Consider the following 24,904-nt stretch of genomic DNA (forward strand, 5'->3'; position numbering starts at 1 on the left):
TCCCTGTTCTCAGGCCCCTCCAACCTCTGCCATCCCCTGTTCTCAGGCCCCTCCCACCTCTGCCATCCCCTGTTCTCAGGCCCCTCCCAGCCCTGACATCCCCTGTTCTCAGGCCCCTCCCAGCCCTGACATTCCCTGTTCTCAGGCCCCTCCAACCTCTGCCATCCCCTGTTCTCAGGACCCTCCCACCTCTGCCATCCCCTGTTCTCAGGCCCCTCCCAGCCCTGCCATCCCTTGTTCTCAGGCCCCTCCCAGCTGTGACATTTCCCACCTCAGGCTCCTGTCTAGCTAGGATTCCTCTTCTTCCTCTGAGTTCTTCCACCCAAACCCGGCCTCTGGAATTGGGTCAGTCCGGCAGAACAGCCCTATGTAAGTCAGTTCTAGCATCTCTAGAAACAATGCCAATACATCTTCCCACAATGCACAGTGGTCTTTTGTTTTTAAAGGCGAGAAGCCCCCCAGCACAGACCATGGCGGGAGAATATAAATCACCCCCTGCCTGCCGCTCTCCCCGCCAAGTGGGGCCCACAGCCGGCATGCGCTGGCTCTTCCTTGGCCAGCCCAGAGCTCCCACACGCTGCTTCCCTCCATTTGGCCTCCATCCCTGGTGGCACAGCTGAGCCCCCGCCTGGGAAGCCGTCAGCCCCCGGGGAAAGAGACAATGTTCCAGCCGGCCCAGAGAGCTCTCCCTTGTCTCTGGTCCCTGCTGCACAGAAGGCCCTTTATGGAGATCATTCACAAGGGGGCTGCTGCAGCCCTCTCCTCCATTCCCAGGCTCTGGCCCAATTCCCACCCACCTGGGCTGTGACAGTTACCTCCTGGGGCCCCTGGTCTCACTTCCTCTCCATCCAACATCTCTTGTGCTAACCATCAAAGGAATTGTTCTGTGTCACTCCACAGCTCAAGAGTCTCCCATGAGTACCTAGTTCTTTCAAATCCTGATTCCTTAACCTGGCATTGAAGGCCCTCTCCGGCTGACCCCACCTTGTCCTTCCAGTCTGATCTAACATTCCTCTCATCGATCATTGATCAGTCATGGACACTCCAATAAGCCCTGCCTGGTGCCAGGCACGGTGTGAAGCACTTTGGATGCAAAGACTTCAGTAGAAATGTCCTCTCCAAAGGGGAGAGATAGCAGGTACGTGGATAGGCACGTGCCCCACAGGGAGTGACCGGAAGGGAGGGGCCAGCAGCTGTGACTGAGGAAGAACTGCCTGGAGACGGCATTTGAGCTGAATGTGGAAGGAAAAGGGAGATTCCAGGAGGCAGCAACGAGAGCTCCTCTGCTCTCTCTGAGCTCCCCTCCCTTCCTCCCAGTGCAGTCTGAGCAGAGCTCCTAAGCTCCCACTTCACAATGGAACATAAAGGGCCTTTGTCTGGTGAATGATGAGGGGACGGACGGATGGACGGGTGGACGGATGGATGGATGAGTGGATGGATGGATGGATGGGTGGATGGACGGACAGATGGATGGACGGACGGACGGATGGGCGGGTGGATGGATGGATGGATGAAAATGAAAGGCATGTTACTCACTGTGGGTGTGTGCATGTCTGTGCATACATGTGTGTGGGCCTATGTATGTATGTCTGTTGTGTGTATGTCTGTGATGGTGGTGGGGATCTGCACAGCTGTAGGGCAAAAAAATGGCTGGGTGAAGATAAGTAAGGAGGCTGCTTGGGTTTAAATCTGGGCTCTGACATCCACTACCCAGGCTAAGTCACCTTACCTCTCTAGTCTCTCATTCCTCATCGGTAAAATGGGTGTAATGATACTTCACAGAGTTGGAGATAGCTGGGCAAAGCAGTGCATAGAGTGCTGGGCCTGGAGCCAGGAAGACCTGAGTTCAAATCTGGCCTCAGACACTTCCTGACTGTGTGACCCTGGGCAGGTATTTTAATCTCAGTTTGCCTCAGGCTCCTCGACTGGGAAATGGGTATAACAGCAGGCCCTCCCTCCCAGGGCTGCTACAGGGCTGACAGTTCCTGACGGACAGCAAGCACAACATAAATGAGTTATTATATGCTGGCTCTTCAGGCATTCCAGCCGCGTCTGACTGGTTATCCCATTGGGGGTTTTCTTGGCAGAGATGCTGGAGTGGTTGGCCATTTCCTTCTCCAGCTCATTTTACAAATAATGACGCTGAGGCAAACCAGGCTAGGTGACTTGCCCAGGGTCACACAGCCAGTAAGAGTCTGAGGTCACATTTGAACTCAGGCCTTCCTGGCTGCAGAGCCGGCATTCTTTTCACTGTGCCATGTAGCTACCCCTATATACCTGAGCAATAATAACAACCATCATCATCATTGTCATCTGTCCTGTGCAAAGCTTAAGCTAGTAGCAAGTATTCATTTATGAAATGCCTACTGCATCCCAGGCAGTCTGCTCAGCACCGAGCATGGCTCCTGACTGCAGGGGGTTTACAGTCTACCCCAAAGGTCACCACTTCGATGACTTCTTCCCTGATCCCTCCCAATGCCCACGGGAAGTTAGCTGTCAATCATCTCTACTGCAATGGCCGTATCTCAAAGCTTTGTGTCTACACAGGTTTTTCTAGTTATAAAGCAGTTCACACACCAGGGTCTCACCGGACCCTGGACATTTGTGAGGGCAGCAGGACAGCACCGCCATAAGATCAGAGCTGGAGGGAACATTCAAGACCCTCTAGGTCACCCTTCCATTCTTAGGTGAGGAGCCTGAGGTCCACAGTGGGGCCCTGATTTTGGCTTCCTACTACTCAGAGCTCACTAACAGTGGAATGGCTTGCATCCTGACTTCCCCATTGCTGGAGGTGTTCCAAAGGAGGTGGGGTGACCACTCATCATCCAGGGATGTTCCTGCTACTGATGGACTCGGGTCTCTCCCAGCCCTGAGAGTCTGAGACTTGATGCTTCTAAGCATGACTATCTCCGGTTTCTAAGTGAGCAAACAGACCCTCAGAAGAGGCTGGTCCTTGGCCAGGTGGCAGAGCTAGACTTTGAGACCTAGACTCTCCTCCCTCCCCTTAGGATCCTTCCCAACATGGGATGGTGGATTCTTTGGACAGAGGCTGTAACCGGGCTGGGAAATGTGCCTGTCACTCACCTCTGCCAGGGGCCACTTACCGAGCCATTCGTTGAATTTCTTGACTTCACTGGGGAGCCCCAGCTCCGTGAAGTCCCCAGCATGGATTAGAACGTCTCCATAGGGCATCTGGATGGGGTCTGTTCTGGAGTGGGTGTCAGAAACACAAACAAAGCGTGTGTATCCTGGAGGCTTGGGGGCATCGTGGGGGACTGGATCCACCCTGTGAGAGAAGAAGGAGACATGGGTCATGGAAGGAAGAAGCAGGCTTCTTCAGACTCCCAGTTTGTCCAGAGAAAACGGGAGGCTGTTAGAGCTGGAAGAAGCCTGAGAGGTCACCCAGTCCAACCCTCTCAGGTTACTGAGAAGCCAATGAAGAGACAGGGAAGGTTGTTTAGAAGCTTGCAGGATAAGATGCATAGGTCAAATTCTGGAAGGACCCCCAGAAGCCACCCCATTTTACAGATGCAGAAACTGAGGGCTAGAGAGATCCAGTGACCCATTCAGGTGGTGAGTGTGACAGGTTGGATTCTTTGGGGCCTTTGGATCCATAGACTTTCCATTGTGAGTGGCAGGGCCAGGACATCCTGTCTGACACTTGTCACTTGGGTAACCTTGGGTAAATTCCTGGGTCTCAGTTTCCTCTTTCGCTCCATCCTGTCTCTGCCCCTACCCCTGATTCTGAGGGTGCCTTTGTCACTCCACTTTTGGGGTCCTCAGTTTCCCTCTCTGTAACAGTTGAGCTGCATGACCTCCCAGGACTTGGCTCCCAGTTCCCATTTCCCTGCCCTCACACAACTGCCCCCTTTCCACAGTTCGACCTTCTTCCAACTCTTCTGTGCTGACATTTCTGTCTCTTTGTGAGAACGACACTCGAGGAGTTTTGTTCCAATCTAATTATACCACAAACCCAACTCCGTATCATATCAGTTACATAAATACTTTTAAAGACATCTTTCTAATTAGACTTTTTTTTCAGACAATATACTTCGAAGAAATTTAATTAACACATTATGAGAGGCATGGGTTCAGCCTGCTAATGTATTGGGAACACGCGCACCCTCTGTCTCCCAGGCGGCAGCAGCCGTCACAGCCGCGCTGCGGAACCTCTCCCGCTTGTTCGCGCTCACAGACATCCATGCAGAAGAAAGGTGGCATGTGGTTATCTCCCATCATATGGGAGGTGGTGAAAAGAGACTCCCTCCCAGAGCCAGCAGCAAGGGCGCGTTGGAAGAGAGGACCTTCTCAGGCCCCAGGGGATCTGCACGGCCAGCCAGGAGCTCTACCTCAGTTTCCCTTACTCTTAGTTAAACTATCTTCCCCCTCCCTCATTAGCTGTGTGACCCTGGGTGAGTCACTGCATCACAGCTCTTGGCCTTACACACAGTACCCACCCAATGGGGTTGGTGGGAGGGTCAAAGGAAATAATTCCTATCAGGGGCTTTGCCATCCTGAAAGCACCATGGAAATGCTAGTGATCACTTATCAGAGGTTAGGGGGAAATGGCTGTGCAGCAGGAGGAGGACCAGCCAGCATGCCAAGCAAAGCCAGATCCAGCCACCCCCCAGGGCCCAGGGGGCCTCAGACTGGAGTGGGTACAAATACCTCATTTTTCCAGAGGAGGCAGAAGTGAAATAAACTGCCCAGGGTCACACAGCTAGGTAGAGTCTGAGGCAGGATTCACACCCTGGTCTTCCTGACTCTGCATCCAGAGCCTCCATCCACCAAGACATGGAGGCCTGACTAGGAGTCAGAGGACATCTACTTCTGACGAGGGATCTTGGGTAAGTCCCTAAACTCATTGGGCCTCAGTTTCCTTCTCTGGACGATGAGAGGCTTGGACCAGATCATCTTTCCAGCTCTAGACATCAGGATCCCTACAATGACCTTGGGAGATCAGAAATGTGGATTATTTGCCTCAGAGCTACAAGAAGCACCTAGTCTGAGCCCCGCACTTTACAGGGGAGGAAATTGAGACCCAGAGAAGCCTAGTGATATGCCTGAGGTCATCCAGCTCTGAAGTCGAAAGCTAGGATTTGAACCCAGGCCAGACTCCAAATCCAAGATGTTCCCCCTTCTGCTGCCCAGTTCAGGCTCTCAAACATGAGGGAGGCAGTGGGAAGGAGAGACAGAACAGTGATGGTGAAGCATGGAGGGGCCCGGGATGCTTTGCTTGATACCCTGCATGTCTGGATGCTAGAATATTGTTGTCTCTTTTCTCGGTACTTTAATTAAGAGTACTCTTATTTTAACTTATACCCTGAGGCTTCAGAGCTTACGATGCAAACCTAATAATCCCAAAAGGAAAATAAATACACTTTTATTGTACATGCCTGTAGCTGTTTGTAATTAAAAAAAGAAAACAAAAATCCTCCCTTGTTTTTTGGAACTTGAGCATTTTGCTGCAGTGGGCCCATTTCCAGAGAGAGAGAGACAGAGAGAGAGTGACTAGTCCAAGGTCACACACTCCAATGACAGAGACTGAACTGGGCTTAGGATGGAGACATCGTGAAGTCCAACTCTGGCCTCTTTCCATTCCAGCCCAGTGTGAGGATTACATGCAACCATTACTAGACATTGTGTGGGGATTGGAAATGGAATTGCTATAGGGGTCCCTTGGACATTGACCGGATTTGAAGTTGGGTTTGCTCCTACCCATGTGATATTAGTAGTTGCGAACCTAAATGAGGTGGTAGAATTAGACGACTCTAAACCCGGGATCCTGGGCCACCAGAAGGCCATCAGCTCTCTCGAGGATGTCCCCCCATCATTCTAGCTGCCCTCCTCTGATGGAACAGAAGCTCCTTGAGGGCAGGGGCTGATTCACCCAGCACAGGGCCTGGCACACAGTAGGCATTGAATAAATCTTTGTTCATTGACTGATCACATTTCAAGGGCTGTTAGTGTAGGCAGATGTCTAGACTGGCATAGACTGAAACCCCACTAAGATTAACAGACTTCGAGGGTTGGCATAATGGAAAAAATCCTCTGCCCTTGGTCAATGCCGTGATGAGCCTTTCTACAGAGATCTGGGGTGGGATGAGGATGGAGACATGGAGGCTCCCTGGGGGCTCTTGTGGGCCTGAGCAGAGCATGGGCTCCATACGGGCAGGCATCAGAAGAAGTCAATGGTGGGGAAGTTTGCCAGTGTCTCTCTAGGATTCCTGGTTTCTTTCAAAGATTAAGCTCAGCTAAGTGACTTAGCAGCTGGAATGGTGGGCTTGGAGTCAGCCTGTCTCAGACACTCACCACTTCCTGGCTGTGTCACCCTGAGCAAGTCACATAGACTCTCAGACTCAGTTTCCTCATCTGTAAATTGGGAATAACAATAGCTCTGACCTTACAAAATTGCCTCAAGGATCAAATGAGGGTGTACCTGTAAAGCACTTATATAAATGTCAGCTGTTACCATCATTACCCATCTTCTATAGGAAGCCTCTCCTACTCTCCTTCCCATTACTGGCACCATCCCTCCCAGGTTACTTTGCACTCACACTATAATGCAGAGCCTGGTACATAGTGAGCAATCAGCTAATGCTTATTGACTGACTGACTTGACTGGGATACAGCACAAACCGAGAGCCCAAGACAGCCCTGAAATCAAGAGGCTGTGCAGGGCTGTGCTCCTGCAGACAATGGGGCGGAGGCAGGGTCTTACACTGTAGTGGATGGCCTGCCAGTGCTCAGCCCCAGCCTGGGAACCCCAGAAGTGGGCAGTATTTTTCTGAATTAGACACCACTCCCCTTCAGCTGCACCTCCACTTGTGATCAAAGGAGGAATGGGGTCAAGTCTTCCAGGGCCTCAGCTCCTCCTTTGTAAGCTCTAGTCACACATGCCTTCCTCCTTCCATCTCTCCCTTCCTTCCTTCCTTCCTTCCTTCCTTCCTTCCTTCCTTCCTTCCTTCCTTCCTTCCTTCCTCTCTCCCTCCCTTCCTCCTTTCCTTTTCTTACTTTCTTTCTTTTCTCCCTTCCCTTCCTTACATTCCTTCCCTCCTTCTATTCCTTTCCTTCCTTTACTTTTTCCTTCCCTCCTTTCCCCTCATTACTTTTCTTCCTTCCTTCCTTCCCTCCTTCTCTCCCTCTTTCCTTCCCTCCCTCCCTTCTTCCTTCCTTTTCTCCCTTCCCTTCCTTCTTTTCCCTTCCTTCCATCCATTTCTATCCCTTGACTTTCCTTTATCTTTTAAAATCAGTTTACTGGTGCTTTTTTCTTCACATGCTGTGCTGTTTTCTAGTAGCCTGAACTGCACTGTGCCCCTGTCAGTCCTTGTCACCTTCCTTCTCTGCATACTGAAGCCAGGGACTCAGGAACCCTTGAACCACAGAATGTTTGTGCTGTAAGGGAACCTAACTGATAATTTCAAAGCCTCATTCAAAGAGGATCTCTCCCCTTCCACAATCTCTGTACTACCAGTTAGAGACCAGAGACCTGGTAGAGGGAGGGTCCATAGCAGGAATTGCTGAAACCTAGGCCTCCTGACAAATCCAGACCTTTTTTTGTTTCACTGGGTCCATTCCCATCCCCCACTTCCAGCATGATTGGGAAAAGTGATAAAATTAGAGTCAAAGGCCCTGGATCCAAATTCCCATTTTCCTACTTCCTGTGTGACCCTGAGCCAGTCACTGGACCTTTCTGGGCATCAGTGTCCTCATCTGTAAAATGGGGGAATTGGACATGGCAGCTTCTGAAGACTCTTCCTGTCCTGAATGCTGGGGAGGAAGAGGAGAGCCAGCAGCAGGCCCAGGAGGACCTGGCTGGGGCATCCTTAGTCCCTTGCTCTAGACAAGTCTCTAGGACAGTTAGCTCTAGAAACAGTACTGACCTTCCCTGGTGGAGGGAGTGTTCTCACCTGAGAGGACCTATAATCACAGATTGTAGAAAAATTAAAGCAATCTGTACTTAAAAATCTTAAGCAATCTGTACTCCAGTGAGCAAATTTAGGCTGAAAGGGATGGGAACCTGTGGGCAGTTGAGGCAGACTGGTCCAGGGAAACCTACGGAGCAGAGAAATCAGAGAAGGCTGCCTGGAGTAGGTGGCGTCTGAGCTGGTTCTCCAAGGAAAGGAAAGGGGGGGGGTGACAGGGAGGGCACATTCTGGTCTGAGGGAAGCAGGAGGGAGCAGGTGAGGGGAGGACACTCTGACAGAGTGTGAGGCTTAGGAAGGTGATGTGAGACTGGCAGAAAGCTGGATTGTGGAGGGTTTGATGCCAGGCTAGGCTGCTGGTATTTCTCCCAGTCAGTGTGACCCAGCGGCTAGGGAGAATCTTGCCTCAGCAGACTATGTGGCCAGGCAGCCCTGCAGCTTTAAGTTGTAGAGATGGTGCTAACCTGCATGGGGAGCGGAATTTCCTCACCTGGGAGTGCTTACCAAAGCCACCTCTCATTCAAACATCCTTATTTCAATGGACATGCCTCAGGACCAGCTGTGGGCCCCATGATGCTGAAGTTTTTGATTCAGCTTGTGCGTGTGAATTCTGTGCATTTGTCTCCCTTGTTGCCCCTGTTAGCATGAAAGGTCCTGGTAAGTGGGGGTATAGTGTATCCCCAGCATCTCGGACAGTGCAGGGCACCCAGGTGCTCACAAAGACTTGTAGACTGATTGGTTGTGAGAGTGAATGCATGGTGGGTGTCCTCAATAGAAATAAGGATGTTTGGAGGAGACGAGTCTTTGAGGGACCAGAAATCAGTTCTGTTTGGGATGCGATGAATCTAAAATGTCTGCAGGGCATCCAGGCAGTCCACTGGAGGAAGGTTGACCCTGGGGGTGGGATGTAACGACTTGGGAGGCATCACCATAGAGATGTGCACTGACTTCATGGGAGCTGATAAAGTTACTAAGAAGGAGAGGGCTCAGGGTGGAGTTCACTACCCAAATCTGCTGGGGTGGGAGGAGATCTAGACAGTGTGGGCAGACAGATAGGAAGAGAGCATGTAGAGCCACAGCCCAGAAAGTGAGGGAGGGCAGAGAAGGAAAGAGGAGATAGGAGGGGGGAGGAGAGAGAAAGAGGAGGAGAGAGAAGGGAAGAGAGGGGAATGAAGGAGGGAGGAGGGAAGAAAAAAGGAAGGAGAGGGAAGGAAGAAGAAGAGAGAAGGGAGGAGGAGAGAGAAGGAGGTAGGTGGGAGAAGGAGGGAGGAGAGGGAAGGAAGGAGGAGAGAGAAGGAGGAAGGAGAGAGAAGGGGGAGAAAAGGGGAGGAGTCTGGATCATTGAAGGGACTCCAGATGATGAGAGCTGAGAAAAGGGGACCCAAAGGGACCTTAAGAGCTCTTTATCTTCTTCCCATAAAAAGACCTGAATGAAGGAAAAGGGCTGAGTGCTAGGGGGTGGCAGGATTGGGACGAGGGGGGGTGAATTACACTCTGCCTCTCAACTGCTATGTGAACGTGACTAAGTCACTTCTTTTAGGCCCCAGTTTCTGCCCCTGCTCAGTAATGGGTCTGGCAGGAGGCTATCAGGTCCCTCTGTCTATATCTAGGGTTCTGTTATTCTCTGACTAGGCAATGATGCCCTGCATGGGTAAATGGAGTTTCCTCCCCTGGGAATCCCTCACCAAGCCCATTGTTCCTCTGAAACATCTTTATTTCTCTGTGTACCATGGGACTATCCCCTATGCTGACCATTCAGCATCTTGATAAAGCAGACAGCACCTAGGTGGGGCCAAGGGTGACCACCTCCCCTGTCCCAGATGCCTGGTAATGGCCTGGTTCTCCACTCCCATCCCCCTACAATTCTTCCACTAGTTTACATTTTGATGACATCTCAAGGTTTACAAAGCTCTTTTCTCACAACACCCTTCCAGTCTGATGATCTGAGCCAAAGACAGCTGAAGCAACTTAACCCAGGGTCATGCAGATAAAAAGGCAAAACTTAAACCCAGGCCTCCTGACAAATCCAGACCTTTTTTTGTTTCTCTGGGTCCATTCCCATCCCCCACTTCCAACATGATTGGGAAAAGTGATAAAATTAGAGTCAAAGGCCCTGGATTCAAATTCCCATTTTCCTACTTCCTGTGTGACCCTGAGCCAGTCACTTGACCTTTCTGGTCATCAGTGTCCTCATGTGTAAAATGGGGGAATTGGACATGGCAGCTTCTGAAGACTCTTCCTGCCCTGAATGTTGGGGAGGAAGGGGAGAGCCAGCAGCAGGCCCAGGAGGACCTGGCTGGGGCATCCTTAGTCCCTTGCTCTAGACAAGTCTCTAGGACAGTTAGCTCTAGAAACAGTACTGACCTTCCCTGGTGGAGGGAGTGTCCTCACCTGAGAGTTTCTTAGGGACCTACAATCACAGATCCTTGAGATCTCAGTCCCTCGGAGTAGATGAACACTAAGGTCCCTTGATCCTATGACTCAGTTAAAACTAATCTGATTGCACATTTTCTACTTTGCTGAAGGTAATAGTCCTGCCCTCAAGGAGCTCACATTCTCCTGGGGGGGGGGGACTCAAGCACCACCTCCTCTGAGAAGGCCCTCCCCCCAATAGCTCTCACCCCCTCCCAGTTGTCACCCAGTGTTCATGCGATGCCCATTCCCACTTTCCCCTTGGATGTGGGTCAGAAGATTTTGGCTGGACCCTTTGGGGAGACAGTGGGCTCTCTGGGCCTGGGAGCTCTTCTGTGTATAATGAGGGGGCAGACCACATCCCAGGAGCCTAGAGGAGGATGCTCAGAGGTCAAGCCCTTCACTTTACAGAGGGGGAGACTGAGGCACCTCGGAGGGGACCACAGGATTCCGGGTCCAGAGGCCGGCAGGCCTTTCCTAAGGGGACACTGATGCCCAGGGCTCATGCAGCCAGGTTCCAGCCCTCAGTCCCGTGATTGTGATGGCTGAGATTCCTCCCAGCTCCCGACCTGTGATCAGAGAGTCTGTTTCTTCTGCCGCTCCCCAGGCACTCCCCTCCCCCTCCCAGAGCTAGAAGGGCCTTCCCCGCCGGGCCTCAGCCTCCCCAGGCAGAGGGGCGCTTGCTGCTTAAAGGAGCCGCGGCTCGGCTGCCTGCAGCCTAGTTAGGAAGATTCATTACCCCGGGATGGACCCCCTCGTTATTCTCAGGGTTCTCCTGGGGTAGCCACATTAATCGTGCGGCTCGAACATCCTCGCTGTCGCTGCCATTATTAAAAATCAGTTGTGGATTTATTAAGCAAGGCCCCTTCTCCCCCTGGCCCCCAGACAAAGCTCCCGGCGGCGATCAATCACGTGCCCCCAAGCAGCATACATTTTCCATGTCGCCTCGCTGCCAAACAGCTGACTTACCATGGCAACCCCACATCCCACAATACACGCGCCTCCCCCATTGAAGGGCGAGCGAGCGTGGAGCCGATGAAAGGGGGCACGTGGGGCCCGGCTGAGCCCCCGCTGCTCTCGGCCGCTTCCCACCGGAGCCCCTCCATGGCCCGGCTTGGAAAATGCCCCGGGGCGTTCCTCGAGTCAGAGCCGGCCCCTGTGCCAGGCCATCCTGGCAGGCCCACAGGCCCGAAAACCCATTGGTACCTTTGGCTCCGCCCCCCGTAGCCAGGCTTCACCAAATGCTGCCAATTCCAGCTCCCCAACAGCTCAGCTTCCAGCACCCCCCTCCATGCCCATGCCCATGGCCACCGTCACCAGTCTAGTCAGGGAAGAGCTATAAATAAATGCAGAGCCCAGGCTCAAGTCTTCTCCCTCCCAAGGACTAGCTGTGGGGCTTGGGGACACTTGGGACATCTCTCTGGGCCTCAGTTTTCTCATCTTTAAAATGGGGATAATAATGCCTGTACTAGCTACCTCTGAGGAATGCTTCAAGTCTGAACCAAGTGCAGTTGGTCAAGGATCCCTTATCAGATGCTTACTCCAGGCTGGGCACTGTGCCAAGCAATGGGGGTGCAAAGACAGGCAAAAACACAGCCCCCCCCAAGGAGCTCCCACTCTAATGGGGGAGACCATGCAAATATGAGAAACAGAGCAGATGGGAGACCATCTAAAGCACTCGGTGAGCCTTAAATTTCAGTTGATTCCAGTCCTGTCCATCTCTCCGTGACCCCATTTGGGCTTTCTAGATATGAGAGTGGTTTGCCATTTCCTTCTCCAGCTCATTTGACAGATGGGGAAACTGAGGCAAAAGGTCACACAGCCCCTATCCTAACTGTCTCTTATGCCTAGCACGCAGTAGGACCTCAGGAAATGCTTGTTGTAACAAGGACACAGGCAAAACCGAATGCTTAGAAACGATGTCCTTGCTTAGCCCCAAAGAAGCAGACTCTTCCTGTTCTTTGCAGAGGGGAGGGACTACAGCTGCGGAACACTATATACAACCAACATCAGCCTTTCTGAAGGTGTTTTTAGTTCTACTGAACATTTCTTCCTTAATTTTTCTTCTTTATTATATGGGATAGCTCTTTGGGAGGGGGAGGGGAATATATTGGAAAACGAAGGTGAAGCAGAAGTTACAGATCTCAATAAAATAAACACGCAGTTTCACTGACCTGAATGTCAGTGATGATTCTTCCCTATCCCCAGGACTATTGTGGCAGACTTCTTGGGAGTCTAGGCAGCCAAGCTGTAGCACATAGAGCCACAGGCCTGGAGTCAGCAAGACCTGAGTTCAACTTTGGCAAGTCGCTTAACCTCTGCCGCCCTCAGTTTCCTCATCTGTAAAATGGGGGAATAAAAGCACCATCCTCCCAGGGCTGTCATGGAGATCAAATGAGATTCTATTTGCAAAGTGCTTAGCATGGCACCCAGCACACAGTAAGCACTTAATAAATGCATGTTTCCTTCCCCCAACTCATCCAATCCACATCTCCAGAGAAACCTCCTGAAAATGGCCTTCTAACCACATACCTGCCTTCCTTGAAGCTCTTAGAGGGTCCTTTATGGTGAAGAATAAAGACAGGAAGGTGCTTCCACAAGGAGATGCCCAGCTCTAGGCCAGCTACAGTGCCCTGGGAACTCATGCTCTCAACCCGGTGGAGCTTGATTGGGTCTGCCCTCCTCCCACCCATCATGATGCCCAGTCTACAAGGCCCAGCTCAAACTCTGCCCCTTCTGGGAAACCTTCAGGCCCCTCCAGGTGCAAGTACCTTCTTGGGACTCACACACTGCCTTGTTTGTGGCTCTCCTAGACTGACTTCATCTAGGTAGAGGTCTGGTTGGCAGAATGGGAGCTCCTTGTGTCCTTGGTGCCTAGCACAGAGTCTGGGGAAGAGTGGGCTCTTAATTCTTGTTGACTGACTGGTATTGGCAGCATGATTCTCCCCCTGTTACCACACACTCAAAAGCCAGCAGGGCTTCCTATTTCCCTCTGATTAAAGTTCACACTTCTTATCTTGCCATTTAAGGCCCACCATAGTCTGGCATCCCTCTATATTTCCATTCTTATCTATTACTCCCCTTCCTACAGTCTATGCTTCAGTCAGATCGGACCAGTCTCTAACCCCTCAAAAACATCCTGATATCTACGGACCGCACTTTTGCTGAATTCCTCCCCATGTGTTAAAGCCTAAGTCAGAAGACCCTTCTTTCAGGAAGCCTTCCTTGATTCCCCTGATCAAGAACAACCATTGAGACCTGGGATCTTCCAGAACTCATTGCTGGCCCCTCCCTGCCCAAGGAGCTCCTCAGGGTCTTTTATGGAGGAGAGTTCCTATGTCTGTGTCTTGGAGTTCCCTAAGGGTGAGGGCTGTGTCTTATGGAAAGCCGACATTTCCTAGGGTGACAACACTGCTCTGTATGTGGTAGGTGCTTAATAAACGGTTATTAGACTGAATATATCCAATCGAAGGTCATTTTCTATTACAGCACTTTGTAAGCTCAGAGGGGAGGCACCAAGCCTCCTTCATCCTTTGCTTCTTCCCGGTTCAGGTACTTCTAAAGTGTCGGTTGCACGTTAACCTGTGCTCGCTACCCCCAGGCAGACCTCCAAGCATCCATCCAGGGCATGCTTGTGTATGTGCCCCCTGATGAGAGATACGAGGTGGCTGCTGCTGCGGTCACCAGTTTGTCATGGTACCCAATTTCCACCATCAGAGAGTTATTCTTTGGGCTTGTTATTGTTCCCTGACAGTCATTCCATAATAAAATGGAGGAGCACAGCCAGGAATGTGGAGATCAGGGTTCGAGTCCTGGCATTGCTGCTGACTTTGTTGTGTGACCCACCTTAACACCCCTATCACCTTCACTGTCCCAGTCAGTCACGGCCAACAGTTGGCCCCATTCAGTCTGGAAGCCCAGGCTAACTCCAAGTATATGGAGTTCCATGTTCCAATAAGTTATGTTCCAATCTCCCTCCCAGCCCTGACATCCCCTGTTCTAGGTCCCCTCTCAGATCTGACATTTTCTGTTCTAAGGCTCCTGCCCCCCTGACACTCTAGGATCATATGAGGAAAGTTTTCAGCTGTTGAGAATACAACTTTTCCTTCCTCCCTTCCCTTCTTTCCCCTTCCCCCCACCTCAGACTCCCCTGTTTGAGTAAGACTGACTTTGAGGGTGACCTACAATGAACCCTTCCTTTGTTAGTTTATTGTGGTCATTTTTTAGAAATCTCCATAACCTGTTCAGGCTCCCCACCATGATAGTACTTCCCTCCCTAAATAAACATTTCCTGATCTTCGGTGCATTCTCTGTTGATTCAAGGAAGCTGGGACAGTCATCATTTCACCCACCTGGGCCTCAGTTTCCCCATCTGTAAAATGAGGGGATAGATTTGAACACTACTAAGGGTTCCTTTAAGTTCTAGGCATTATTATCTCCACCTCAGAGCTGAGGAAACAGGGAGAGGAAGAGATTTCACAGAATCTCAGGGTGGGAAGGGTCCTTGGGGCCAGATCTAGTCTCACCAAGTTCTAATAAAGACACCTCTCCCCACCCCAGCATCTGGGGAAAGTGTGGTCTAGTGGAAGTTGCTTTGAATGAGGAATGAGAGGATCTTGGTTTGAATCCCATCTTGGCCACATACGAATTCTCTGTGACCCTGGGCGAGTCACCAAACCCCTGTGGGTCTTGGCTTCCTTCTCTGTCAAAGGAAGGGATTGAACTAGGAGGTCCCTTCCAACACATGACCTGTGATGCTACAATCCCCATCATGGGGTCATCTTGCCTTCCCACTTTGCAAGGTGGCCCCTCATGGTTCTGTGGAAGAGCTCAGAGTTTTGATGGTGTGATGTGCCCATGGGCACATACATGATGGTGGAGGTGGGTTTTGGTGTTGGCGTCTAGCTCGGCATTCTGGGAACAGCACTGGGCACCTTTCCCCAGGCACCTAAAGGCCAACATCTCCCTGACTTCATGTCTGCCCAGTTTGAGGAGAGTGGAACACATTTATCATAGACAGGAGCCTGGGCAAAGGCTTGGGGCTGGAAGACAGGAGGGTGTATGTGTGTGTGTTGGGGAGGGGGGGACAGATACTGGCAGTCTCACTGGAATGGAGCCGGTGGCAAAGAGATACCATAGATGACCCTGGAAAGCTAGGCGGGCATGAGGGCAGCACACAAGAAGGCCCCCGGCAGTGGGGCCGGACCAGCTCTCTTACTCACATTTGCACGTGCGGGGGCTGGAAGCGGCCCTGGTTAATGTTGTAGAAGGTGAAGGCTTGTGTGGGGTTCGAGCTGTACTCATCCACCTCGATGATGAGGCGGCTGTGCTGGTGCCTTCGAGCTGCCATGATGTGGGACTGGGAGAACGCCATGCTTGGCCAGCGTGGGGAGAGGGCTTCGGCCGCCTTCAGGCCGTCATCCCGCCTCCGGTCACTCCACATGGACAGGCAGGGCCCAGGCCATCCCCCGTGGGTGGCGGTGACGATGTCCCCAGAGCCGGCCTCTTCTCAGAACCTGTGGGGGAGCAGATTAGGGACATGAAGGAGAGCAGGGCCAGGAGACGGCCATCATTTGCTTGGACTTGTATTATTGAATGCCAGAGAAAGATCTGGGAGGAAAAAGATGGAGGGGGGAAAACACACACACATACACACCACTCTCTCACATACACACATTTACATATGCACACACTCATTCTCAAACACACACACTCACATACACACATTTACACACACACACACACTCTCAAACACACACACACACACTCTCATACTCATGCATACACACAGCCAGCCTGCCTCTCTTCAAAGAACTCATTACAAATCTTTCCAACTCAGCAGTTTGATGAATTTACTTTAGTAAAGAGAGAAGGGGAGGGAGAGCGAACACCCCCATGAAGGAGCGCCTGACTTGACATGTTTAAATACTTAAGGCATAGCTTAAAAAAATGTAACCCCCTAAACCCACAGGCTTACAGGAAGATGGACAAGGCTGGGACTGATGTTGGATCGACCCAACCACTTGGTTTTACTTTCCAGAAATGAAACTTGGGCCATGGATACCCTCTGACCTCCCCACACTACCCACATGCACGCACAGACAATGTGTCTGAGCAGGAATCAAGAGAGGAAATTTGAAATTTCTTCACCAGGATCAATTCAGACTGAAGAGAGAGGTTTTAGGAGCAGAGGCATCTGGAAAAAAGGGATTTCCCATTGAGCTGTGCTACTAGAACACTTTCCCCCAGAAAGAGCAGGGAAAGGAAATTACCTGGGAGTGGGGGAGGGGAGGAAGCAGGAAACCCCTTCCTGGATTTTACTATAGAATCAGTGTTAGAGCTTCAAGGGGCCTTAAAACAGGGAAGGTCAGAGCAGAGAGGGAGCTTAGAGCAGGGAAGGTCAGGGCTGGGAGGGAGCTTAGAGCAGGGAAGGTCAGGGCTGGGAGGGACCATAGAACAGAGAAGGTCAGAGCTGGGAGTGAGCTTAGAACAGGGAAGGTCAGGGATGGGAGGGAGCTTAGAACAAGGAGTGTCAGGGCTAGAAGGGACCTAAAACATAGGATACAGAATGTCAGAGATGGAAGAAAACTTACAACATAGAATATGGGATGTCAGAATTGGGTGGGACCTTCAGATCATGGAGACGGACTTCTTTCTCTTACAGATGAAGAATCTGGGCATATAGAGAGGAAATTACTTGAGCAAGGGAGCCCACATATTAAGCACCATCTTTATATCTCCAGTTGCTAGCTGAATGTATTACACAGAGTAGGTTTTGTGAGTGGACGAACAAACAAACATCTCAAAATAATTTCCAAGACATTCATTTCTTAATTTCTGTCTCCAATGCTGTGCCTCAAAAACATGTTTAGAGTGAGGGAATCAGAAAAATATTTTAAAGTTCTGTTTGGAATGGGATTCTTCTGTTGAGACTTCCCAGGGTAATTTTTTTTTTAATTTCAAAGAGACATTTTCAAAACTCCATCACATTTAGAGAAAAGTCCTAGAAATCATGAAGCTAAGTCCTTGAGCTCCTCCCTTTCATCAGTTTCCTTTTTACCACCAATAGACACCCGAAGCCACTTAGAACCAGTGAACGTGGCCAACTCTGCCCTCTTCCTTTCATAGCAACTTCCAAGAGCAGAAGTTGAATCTGCCTTGCAAAGGGGTAGCTTTTTGTTCATTGAGGTCCCACCACCAAGTTCATCTTCCCCCTGTTTAACTAAGGAGAAAAGAACAGAATTGAAGCAATTCCTGGACAGCCACGTTTCAGGCTTTCAAAAGAGGGGGGCGGAAATTCCTTTTGCACTTGGAAGAAAAATCGACAGCGACAGAAAACAAATTAGATTAGGAAAATGGGGAGAATTAGAGGCTGCAGAACATTTTAATTATGACTGGAGGAGAACTGGATTATTAATGTATTTCATGGTGGGTTTTTTTTCTTCCTTTAAAATCTTTCTTAAAAAATGTAGCCTCTGCCCACGTGGAAACGGTGTTTCAGTACTGACGACGGCCAATTTCCGTTTCCCGAGGATTCTCATTCTCTTTCTCTTTGTCCTCAGAATCACTCTGAAGGAAAGTCTGGGGATGCAGCAGATGCCAGCAGGACATGGTCCCTCAGTCTTGGATGAGTCATGGATGTGGACAGTTTGCCCAATAGGCCTCAGCTCATTCTACCTCTCCAGGAAAGCAAGATCTACTGCAAAGGGTTCTGGGAAAAGGATGGCCTGGGAAGGATAGAAGAGTGGGGAGCACCACAGACCTGGCTGGGGCAGTAGAACAATTCACATTTACACAGCAGGGAGAGGAGCTCTTGGGGTTCTCTAAAGAACATTATAATCATCATCTCGTTTTTCTCACTGTGTATTTTTTTTACATTTAGTTATCTGTGTACATGTAGACTCCTCCAATAGAATATAAGCTCTTTGAAGGTAGGATCATTTTGGTTTTGTCATTGTATTGCTGGCTCCCAGCATGGTGTCTAACAAATGTTTATTGATTAGGGGTTGGGGGAGTGTTTCCTTTTCTTACTTTTGTGTCCCCAGTGCCTGGCAATTACAGCAACCCCAAGAGGAATAGGGATGTCTCCTGGGATGGTAGACTCTCCTCCTTGGAGTCTTCAAGCAGAAGCTGGGAGACCACTTATCCCAATCAACCATTTCCCTTCTAATTTTAGCTGCATTAGTTTTGTTCATGCAAAGGTTTTTAAATTTAATGTAATCAAAATAATGCATTTTATCTCCTATGACCCTCCCCCTTGGGTTGAACATTGAACCTTGTTTGGCCTTGAGGTCTTCCCCCATCCATAGGTGCAAAGGGTCTTTCAGAAGACCCTTTGGTAGGGAAAGTACTAAAGAAGGGATTACTCCTGAGAATGGCCACTGAAGTCACATGCAGTGTGCAAATTCTGTGCTTCTGGGAGGTCTGGTTCAGAGAAGGCCTTAATAATGCTTGTCCAGCAACTGAATGGAGGCTCCTTGAGGGCAGAAAAATGTCTTTGCTTTTTCTTTGTATCTCTGGCACTTGGTTGTTGTTGTTCAGTAGTTTCAGTCATGATCAACTCTTCATGACCACATTTGGGGTTTTCTTGGCAGAGATCCTGCAGCAGTTTGCCATTTCCTTCTCCAGCTCATTTTACAGATGAGGAAACTGAGGCAAACAAGGTTAATGAATTGTCCAGAGTCACACAGCTAGGAAGTGTCTGAGGCTGGATTTGAATTAGGTCTCCCTAATTCTGGTCCCAGCTCTTTATTCATTGTGCCACCTAGCTATATATAATAGGTGCCTAATAAATGCTTGCTGTTGGACTAACTGGATCAGGCAACTAAGGCAGAGGGAAGAAATCATAGCTATAGAACTGGAAGGGACCTTGAAGACCATCTCTTCCAAACCCTTCATTTTTCAGATGAGGGAACTGAGGCACAAGGAGGTGAATAGCCAGTGTGAGAGCTGCAGAGCTTATAATGAGGTTCCTCCTGATTTCTCCTCCAGCCCCCTTCCACTAAGGTTCACTCTTCTCAAGTGGCCACACAAGCTTGGCTTTAGCTACCTTCACACTGGCCCTTAGGTGTTATTATTGCAAGTGTGATGTATAATAGCAAATGTTATCACTCTCATTTTAAATGGAAGAAAACAGGGGTTCAGAAAGCAGAGGGGTTCTGATAAGCAGGAAAAATGTAATCCTTCAAAAGACTCTAGCTTTGGAAGATCTTAGAATTGGAGCCTGAGAGCTAGAAGCTCTCATTGAGGCCATATCTCTCTATTTTACAGATGAGGAAACAGAGGCTGAAAGACAGGAAGGGGCTTTACCAAGGTCACAAAGGTAGGAATTAGCAGGAGAAGGATTCGAACCCAGTTTCTTAGACTCCAGTTCTAGGAATTTTGTTACTCCTGGACTCAGAGAGAGTTTGGCTGAGACAAAGGAAGGATGACGAGGAGACAAATCTGCTAGCATTATTTAAATATGACCTGGACAAGGTTGGCTTTTACTGTCCATGGCCAATTGATTTGTCTAACATTCCAAAATAGGAAGAAAAAAAAAGAGTAACATATGGGCAGAAGTGGGACGTGAACCAAGAAGCCAGCAGGATGGCAAGCTGGGCGTGCCATCAGAAAGCCTCGGAGCCTGGTCTGGAAGTTTCCAAAGGCTGGGGTACTCACAAAAGCCCACAGCCATATCTCCAGTTCCAGCTTTTTAGGCAGGCGGGTTAGCTGAGCTCCCACAGAGGCTGGGGGATAACTCTCAGCAGAGGTTTTCAAGAATCAGTCTTGACGAGCCCCATAATTAAGGGGGGGGGAATGATATCAGCCCTGTAAGGTTTTTTAATTTATTTTTTATGAATCAACCAGCCCTGTCTGTCCCTGGGAGGTGTACAGAGAAGAAAATCAGAGGGAACCATGTGCTGTTCTTCCTCCATGATGTTTGCTGTGACAATTATAGATTGGGGGTTGTTTGCATGACTATCACTCAAAGAATTCCTCACATTAAGGAATCTCAGAATTAGAATCACAGAATCTTGGAACCATAAAGTGTTAGAACCTTAGACTTACAGAACCTCAGAATTGTAGTATCATCGGATTTTGCACCAGGAACCGTAGCACATCAGTCAATAAACATTTATTAAGCACCTAATATGTGCCAGGCACTGTATCAAGCACCAGGGAGACAAAAAGAGGCAAAACACAGCCCCTGCCCTCAGGGAGCTCACAGTCTAACAGAGGAGATAGCATGCAAACAAATATATATATATATATATATATATATATATATATATATATATATATATACAAACTATCAAAGCATAAATAGGAGATAATTAATGGGAAAGACTCTGAGATTAAGAGGGAGTGGGGAAGGCTTCCTGCAGAAGGTGGGATTTTAGTTGGGATTAAAGGAAGCCAAGGAGGTCAGTGGGCAGAGCGGAGGAGGGAGCACATTCTGGGCATGGGGATAGCCAAAGAGAATGCCCAGAGTGCAAAGATGGAGGGTCTTGTCTATGGAACATCCCAGGAGGTCAATGCCACTGGATCAAAGAGGATGTATTGGGAGAGTAAGGTGTAAGAAACTGGAAAGGGAGGAGAGGGCTGGTTATGAAGGGCTTTGAATGCCAAATAGAGCATTTTGTATTTACTCCTGGAGATGATAGGAAATCACTGGAGTTTACTGAATGAGGGGAGAAGAGTGACATGGTCATATCTGCACGTTAGGAAGGTCATTGAGTTGAATTCCCTCATTTGACAGATGGGGAAACTGAGGCTCAGAAAAGTTAAGTGATTTCCTGTGATCACACAGGTAGGAAGTAGAAGAGGGGGGATCTCTCAGAAAGACCCGATCTTCACTAAGTCGGCCAGCATTATGTTTCATGCTGTTTGAAGCTTGGGGGGGGGGACTGCAGAAAATGGGATCTGGCCAGAGCTGGGAATTATCTCCCAGAATTCCATCCTCTGGACATTTCTCTGCGCAGGATTTAAGCCTCAAAAAGAGAGAGCGAGAGAAGCGGGAAGCAGTCCCTGGGGGGACATTTTTATGGGAAATGCTGCATTTCACATAAAGTAGGTTTGAAATGGGCCTTGCCTGGGAACATCAGTGATTTTACACTAAAGGAGATGGGAGCACAGAGCCTTCTTTTAATGTCCGTTTAATATTTATGGAGCGCCGACAACGGGCCAGACACCATGCCGAGGTGTGCGGCAGGCTTGGTTCTCCGCAGCTAAAGCTGTGGGGAGGAGGACGGAGCCATTCTCAGAACAGGCTGGAATCAGCAATGCTTGTGGAGACCAAGAGCCGAGGATCACAGCATCCCAGAATCTCTGAGCCACAAGAGACTTCCACCAGGATCTAGTCTGACCCGCTATGGGAATGCGCCACCGCCGGCTCACCACCTCCCTATGCAGAAGGGGGTGGGGGAGGAGGTGCTGCAGGGCCAGATCCAAGTAAACACTACCCTGACAATGGAAGGATTCTTCCAAGCACAGGCCGCAGTACCTGACTTCAGTCCCTAGTAAAATTCTGAAAGCAAGGGTTTCTGTGTTTAGAAAAGGAAATGGTGATCACTGGGAGCCAGCATGGGTCTTAAAGAGCTGACCAGGGAACTGAAGTTCTCCGTATGAGGAGAGATAGTAGAAGGGACTCAGCTACTGTCAGTGGGTTCAAGGTATCAGGCTTATTTATGACCCATAGCATTGAAAGAACCAGTGAATGTAGTTAAAAATCATGGAGGTATGGTAGGGGTGCTGCAGGACTGAGGAGAGGCAAATGCCCCAATTCCATCAAAGGGATGAGAGCAGAGTCTTCAGACTCTAAGCTAATAGGCTAGGCTTTAGTTCCTGGACAGTTCTAGGTTTTGTTTGTCCTTCCTTCTTGAAGAGGGCCATGACATCAGAGAAAGGATGCCATGACATGCAAGTGACTTGGATTTGAGGGAAGGAGGCCTGCAAAGTCACCAGCCTCACTTTCTCCCCCAGGGTCATCTGGGGCCAGTGACCAGATATTCATTAGAATGACTAGAGATGACCCAGGATGCAATGGGAGACCTTGGCCCTTTTAAGCTAAGGTCTTTTCAGGTTCTCACTTTGAGTGAGATAACACCCATTCAGTGAATAGGCCTCTTTAAGAAGTGAGTCAAGGGATGTCCCCTTTAATCCAAATATCTATATCTATATTGATCTATCTATCTATCTATCTATCTATCTATCTATCTATCTATCTATCTATCTATCTATCTATCTATATCTCAAACTGGGAGGGGAAGACCCTAAGGGTTGTTGGCCAAAAGAGAAGCAGTTACTATTTACATCCACTGTGAGTTAGAAGTGCAGAGGCCTATTGTTGTCCAATATATGGCTTCATAAAGATGAGTTCATGTCAGGCCAATTTCATTTTCTTTTTCATTTGGGTTCCCAGTTTGGTAGAGCAGGGAAATGTTGTCGACAGAGTTCACCTAGATTTTAGGGAAGCATTTAATAAAGACTCTTGCGCTACTCTTGTCAATAAAAGGAAGGGAGGGACTAGACAATAGAACCATTAGGAGGACTTAAAACTGGCTGAATGGCCATCCCAAAGGAATTTTCTGAGGTCCGGACACTGAGTTTTGGCACTCTGGACATTCCAGTTATGGACTGAATTTATTCACTGTCCTGCTTTGGGCGGAGCGAGAACTCCAGGATCCAGCTGAAGAATCAAAGCTATTCAGTGCCACTATATTTTGCTTTTATGCCTTATGTTTGATATGTTTCCTGAATTCCTTACTATTGATCCTTCTATCCAGGCGGTCGGTCCCACCACAATACCACTTTAGTGTCTCCTTGCATTGAACCCCATCAGCCTTGACCCTCTGCTTGTACTCACTCAAGTCTATCTCTTCATATACAGGGTGTTCCAAAAGTCACAGTAAGCCCAAGACTTTGGGGATGCCCTGTATTATACTCCTGACCCACCTTCAGTATCCTCTGTTGTTTTTCAGTAAGCCAAACTCTAGTCACAAGGATCAACAAGTCTCAATATCTACAGGATCAGAATTGTGTCCTCAGATTAAGATTTCGGAAGCTCCTTACTCACTTCCACACGTCTTGGAGCCAAACCCAAACCTTCAAATCCTCCCTTCTTCCAAAACTCCCCATTTCTGTCAAGGGCATGTCCATTCTTCCAGCCTCCCAGTGTTACCTTAAGCTCCTCATTTTCCCTCATTCCACAAATTCAATCAGTTGCCAGTTTTTGCCATCTTTCTCATCCAACCCCTTCTCTCCACACACACAGTTACCACCCCCCTTAGCTTAGGACCTCATCATCATCATCATCATCATCATTTCTCGATCCTAATTGTCTCCCCTAGTTCCAGTCTCTCTCCATTACAGTCCATCCTCCCCACTACAGCTAAAGGGATTCTCCTTAAGCATAGATCTGACCATGTTACCCGTCCCCACCATTCAATAGACTACAGGGGTATCTAAACATGCAAACTCCTTTGTTGAGCATTTGAAACCCTTCACAACATGGCTCCAGCCCAGTTTTCCAGTCTTGTTTTCCATTTTCCCCATCTGTACTCTGACCAAGTAAAACTGGCTCTCTCACATACAATAGCTCATTTCCCATCTCCATGCTTTTCCACTGTCCATCCACCCATGTCTGGAATGCCCTTCACCTTTGTCTAACAGAATTCCTTTCTGCCTTCGATACTCAGCTCAAGCACATGAAACATTTCCCCAGTCTCCCCAAATCCTTCCTCCTTTCCCCTTCCCTCCCTTTCTTTCCCCCTTCTCCCTCCATCTTTTTCTTTCCCTTCCCCCATCTCTGTCTCCTCTATTAAAATTCCCTGGGTGTAGGTAGGAATTGTTTCATTCACTATTTTTTTTTATCCCTCCCTAGCATCAAGCACAGTATCTGGCACATAGGAGGGATATCACCACCATCACCACCATCATCATCATCATCATCATCATCATAGCTGGTATTTGTAGAACTCTTTAAGGTGTGCAAAGCATATAACATGTTAATCCATCCAATCCTCGGGAAGTAGGTGCTATATCCTGATCTTACAGATGAGGAAACTGAGGCTGAGATATTAAGTGACTCTCCCAGGGTCACTCAGATAGTAAATGACTGAGGCATGATTCAAACTCAGATCTTCCTAACTCCAGATCCCATGCTTTAATTTTTAATCCACCCACCCATCCATCCATCCATCCATCCATCCACCCATCCATCCATTCATCTGTGTTCAGACATTTTAGGTCATGGCTTTTAGCCTCTTCATGGAGGTCATCTCCCAATGATTATTCTTTGTCTCCTTTGATGCTCTTCTTTTCAGGTCATACCTGTTACTTTCTCTGGCACCTGCCTTATGACACACCCACAAACATTTTTTTTGCCTGCCCCCTACACTTTGAGGGGGTAAGAATTGTCTTGATCAGACCCACAAGGTCTATCTATTTTCACCAGCCCTTATTTGATGCACTCCATCCCCAGGTAAGAGTCCATCATTCCAATATCTTAAGCCAGGACCCAGAAGTCCATATGCCACTTTCTATCATCATCATCATCATCATCATCATCATCATCATCATCATCA

General features: G+C 49.1%; 1 protein-coding gene across 1 annotated transcript in view; it reads right to left on the minus strand.

The window, feature by feature from the left end:
• The window catches only part of MPPED1 (metallophosphoesterase domain containing 1), a 99,434-nt gene that overhangs the window by 57,863 nt on the left and 16,667 nt on the right, over positions 1 to 24,904 (minus strand). Inside the window, exons 2-3 of the mRNA XM_069102834.1 lie at positions 15,560 to 15,853; positions 3,105 to 3,286 (exon numbers count right to left, since the gene is read on the minus strand). Coding sequence (XP_068958935.1) covers positions 3,105 to 3,286; positions 15,560 to 15,780 — 403 coding nt within the window. The 5' untranslated portion in view covers positions 15,781 to 15,853. The remainder of the gene's footprint in view (positions 1 to 3,104; positions 3,287 to 15,559; positions 15,854 to 24,904) is intronic.

The sequence above is a fragment of the Petaurus breviceps genome, unplaced genomic scaffold, assembly GCF_028583685.1.
Source record: "Petaurus breviceps papuanus isolate PSGF00001 unplaced genomic scaffold, PetGlider_PUasm1.0 558, whole genome shotgun sequence".
Classification (NCBI taxonomy): Eukaryota; Metazoa; Chordata; class Mammalia; order Diprotodontia; family Petauridae; genus Petaurus; species Petaurus breviceps.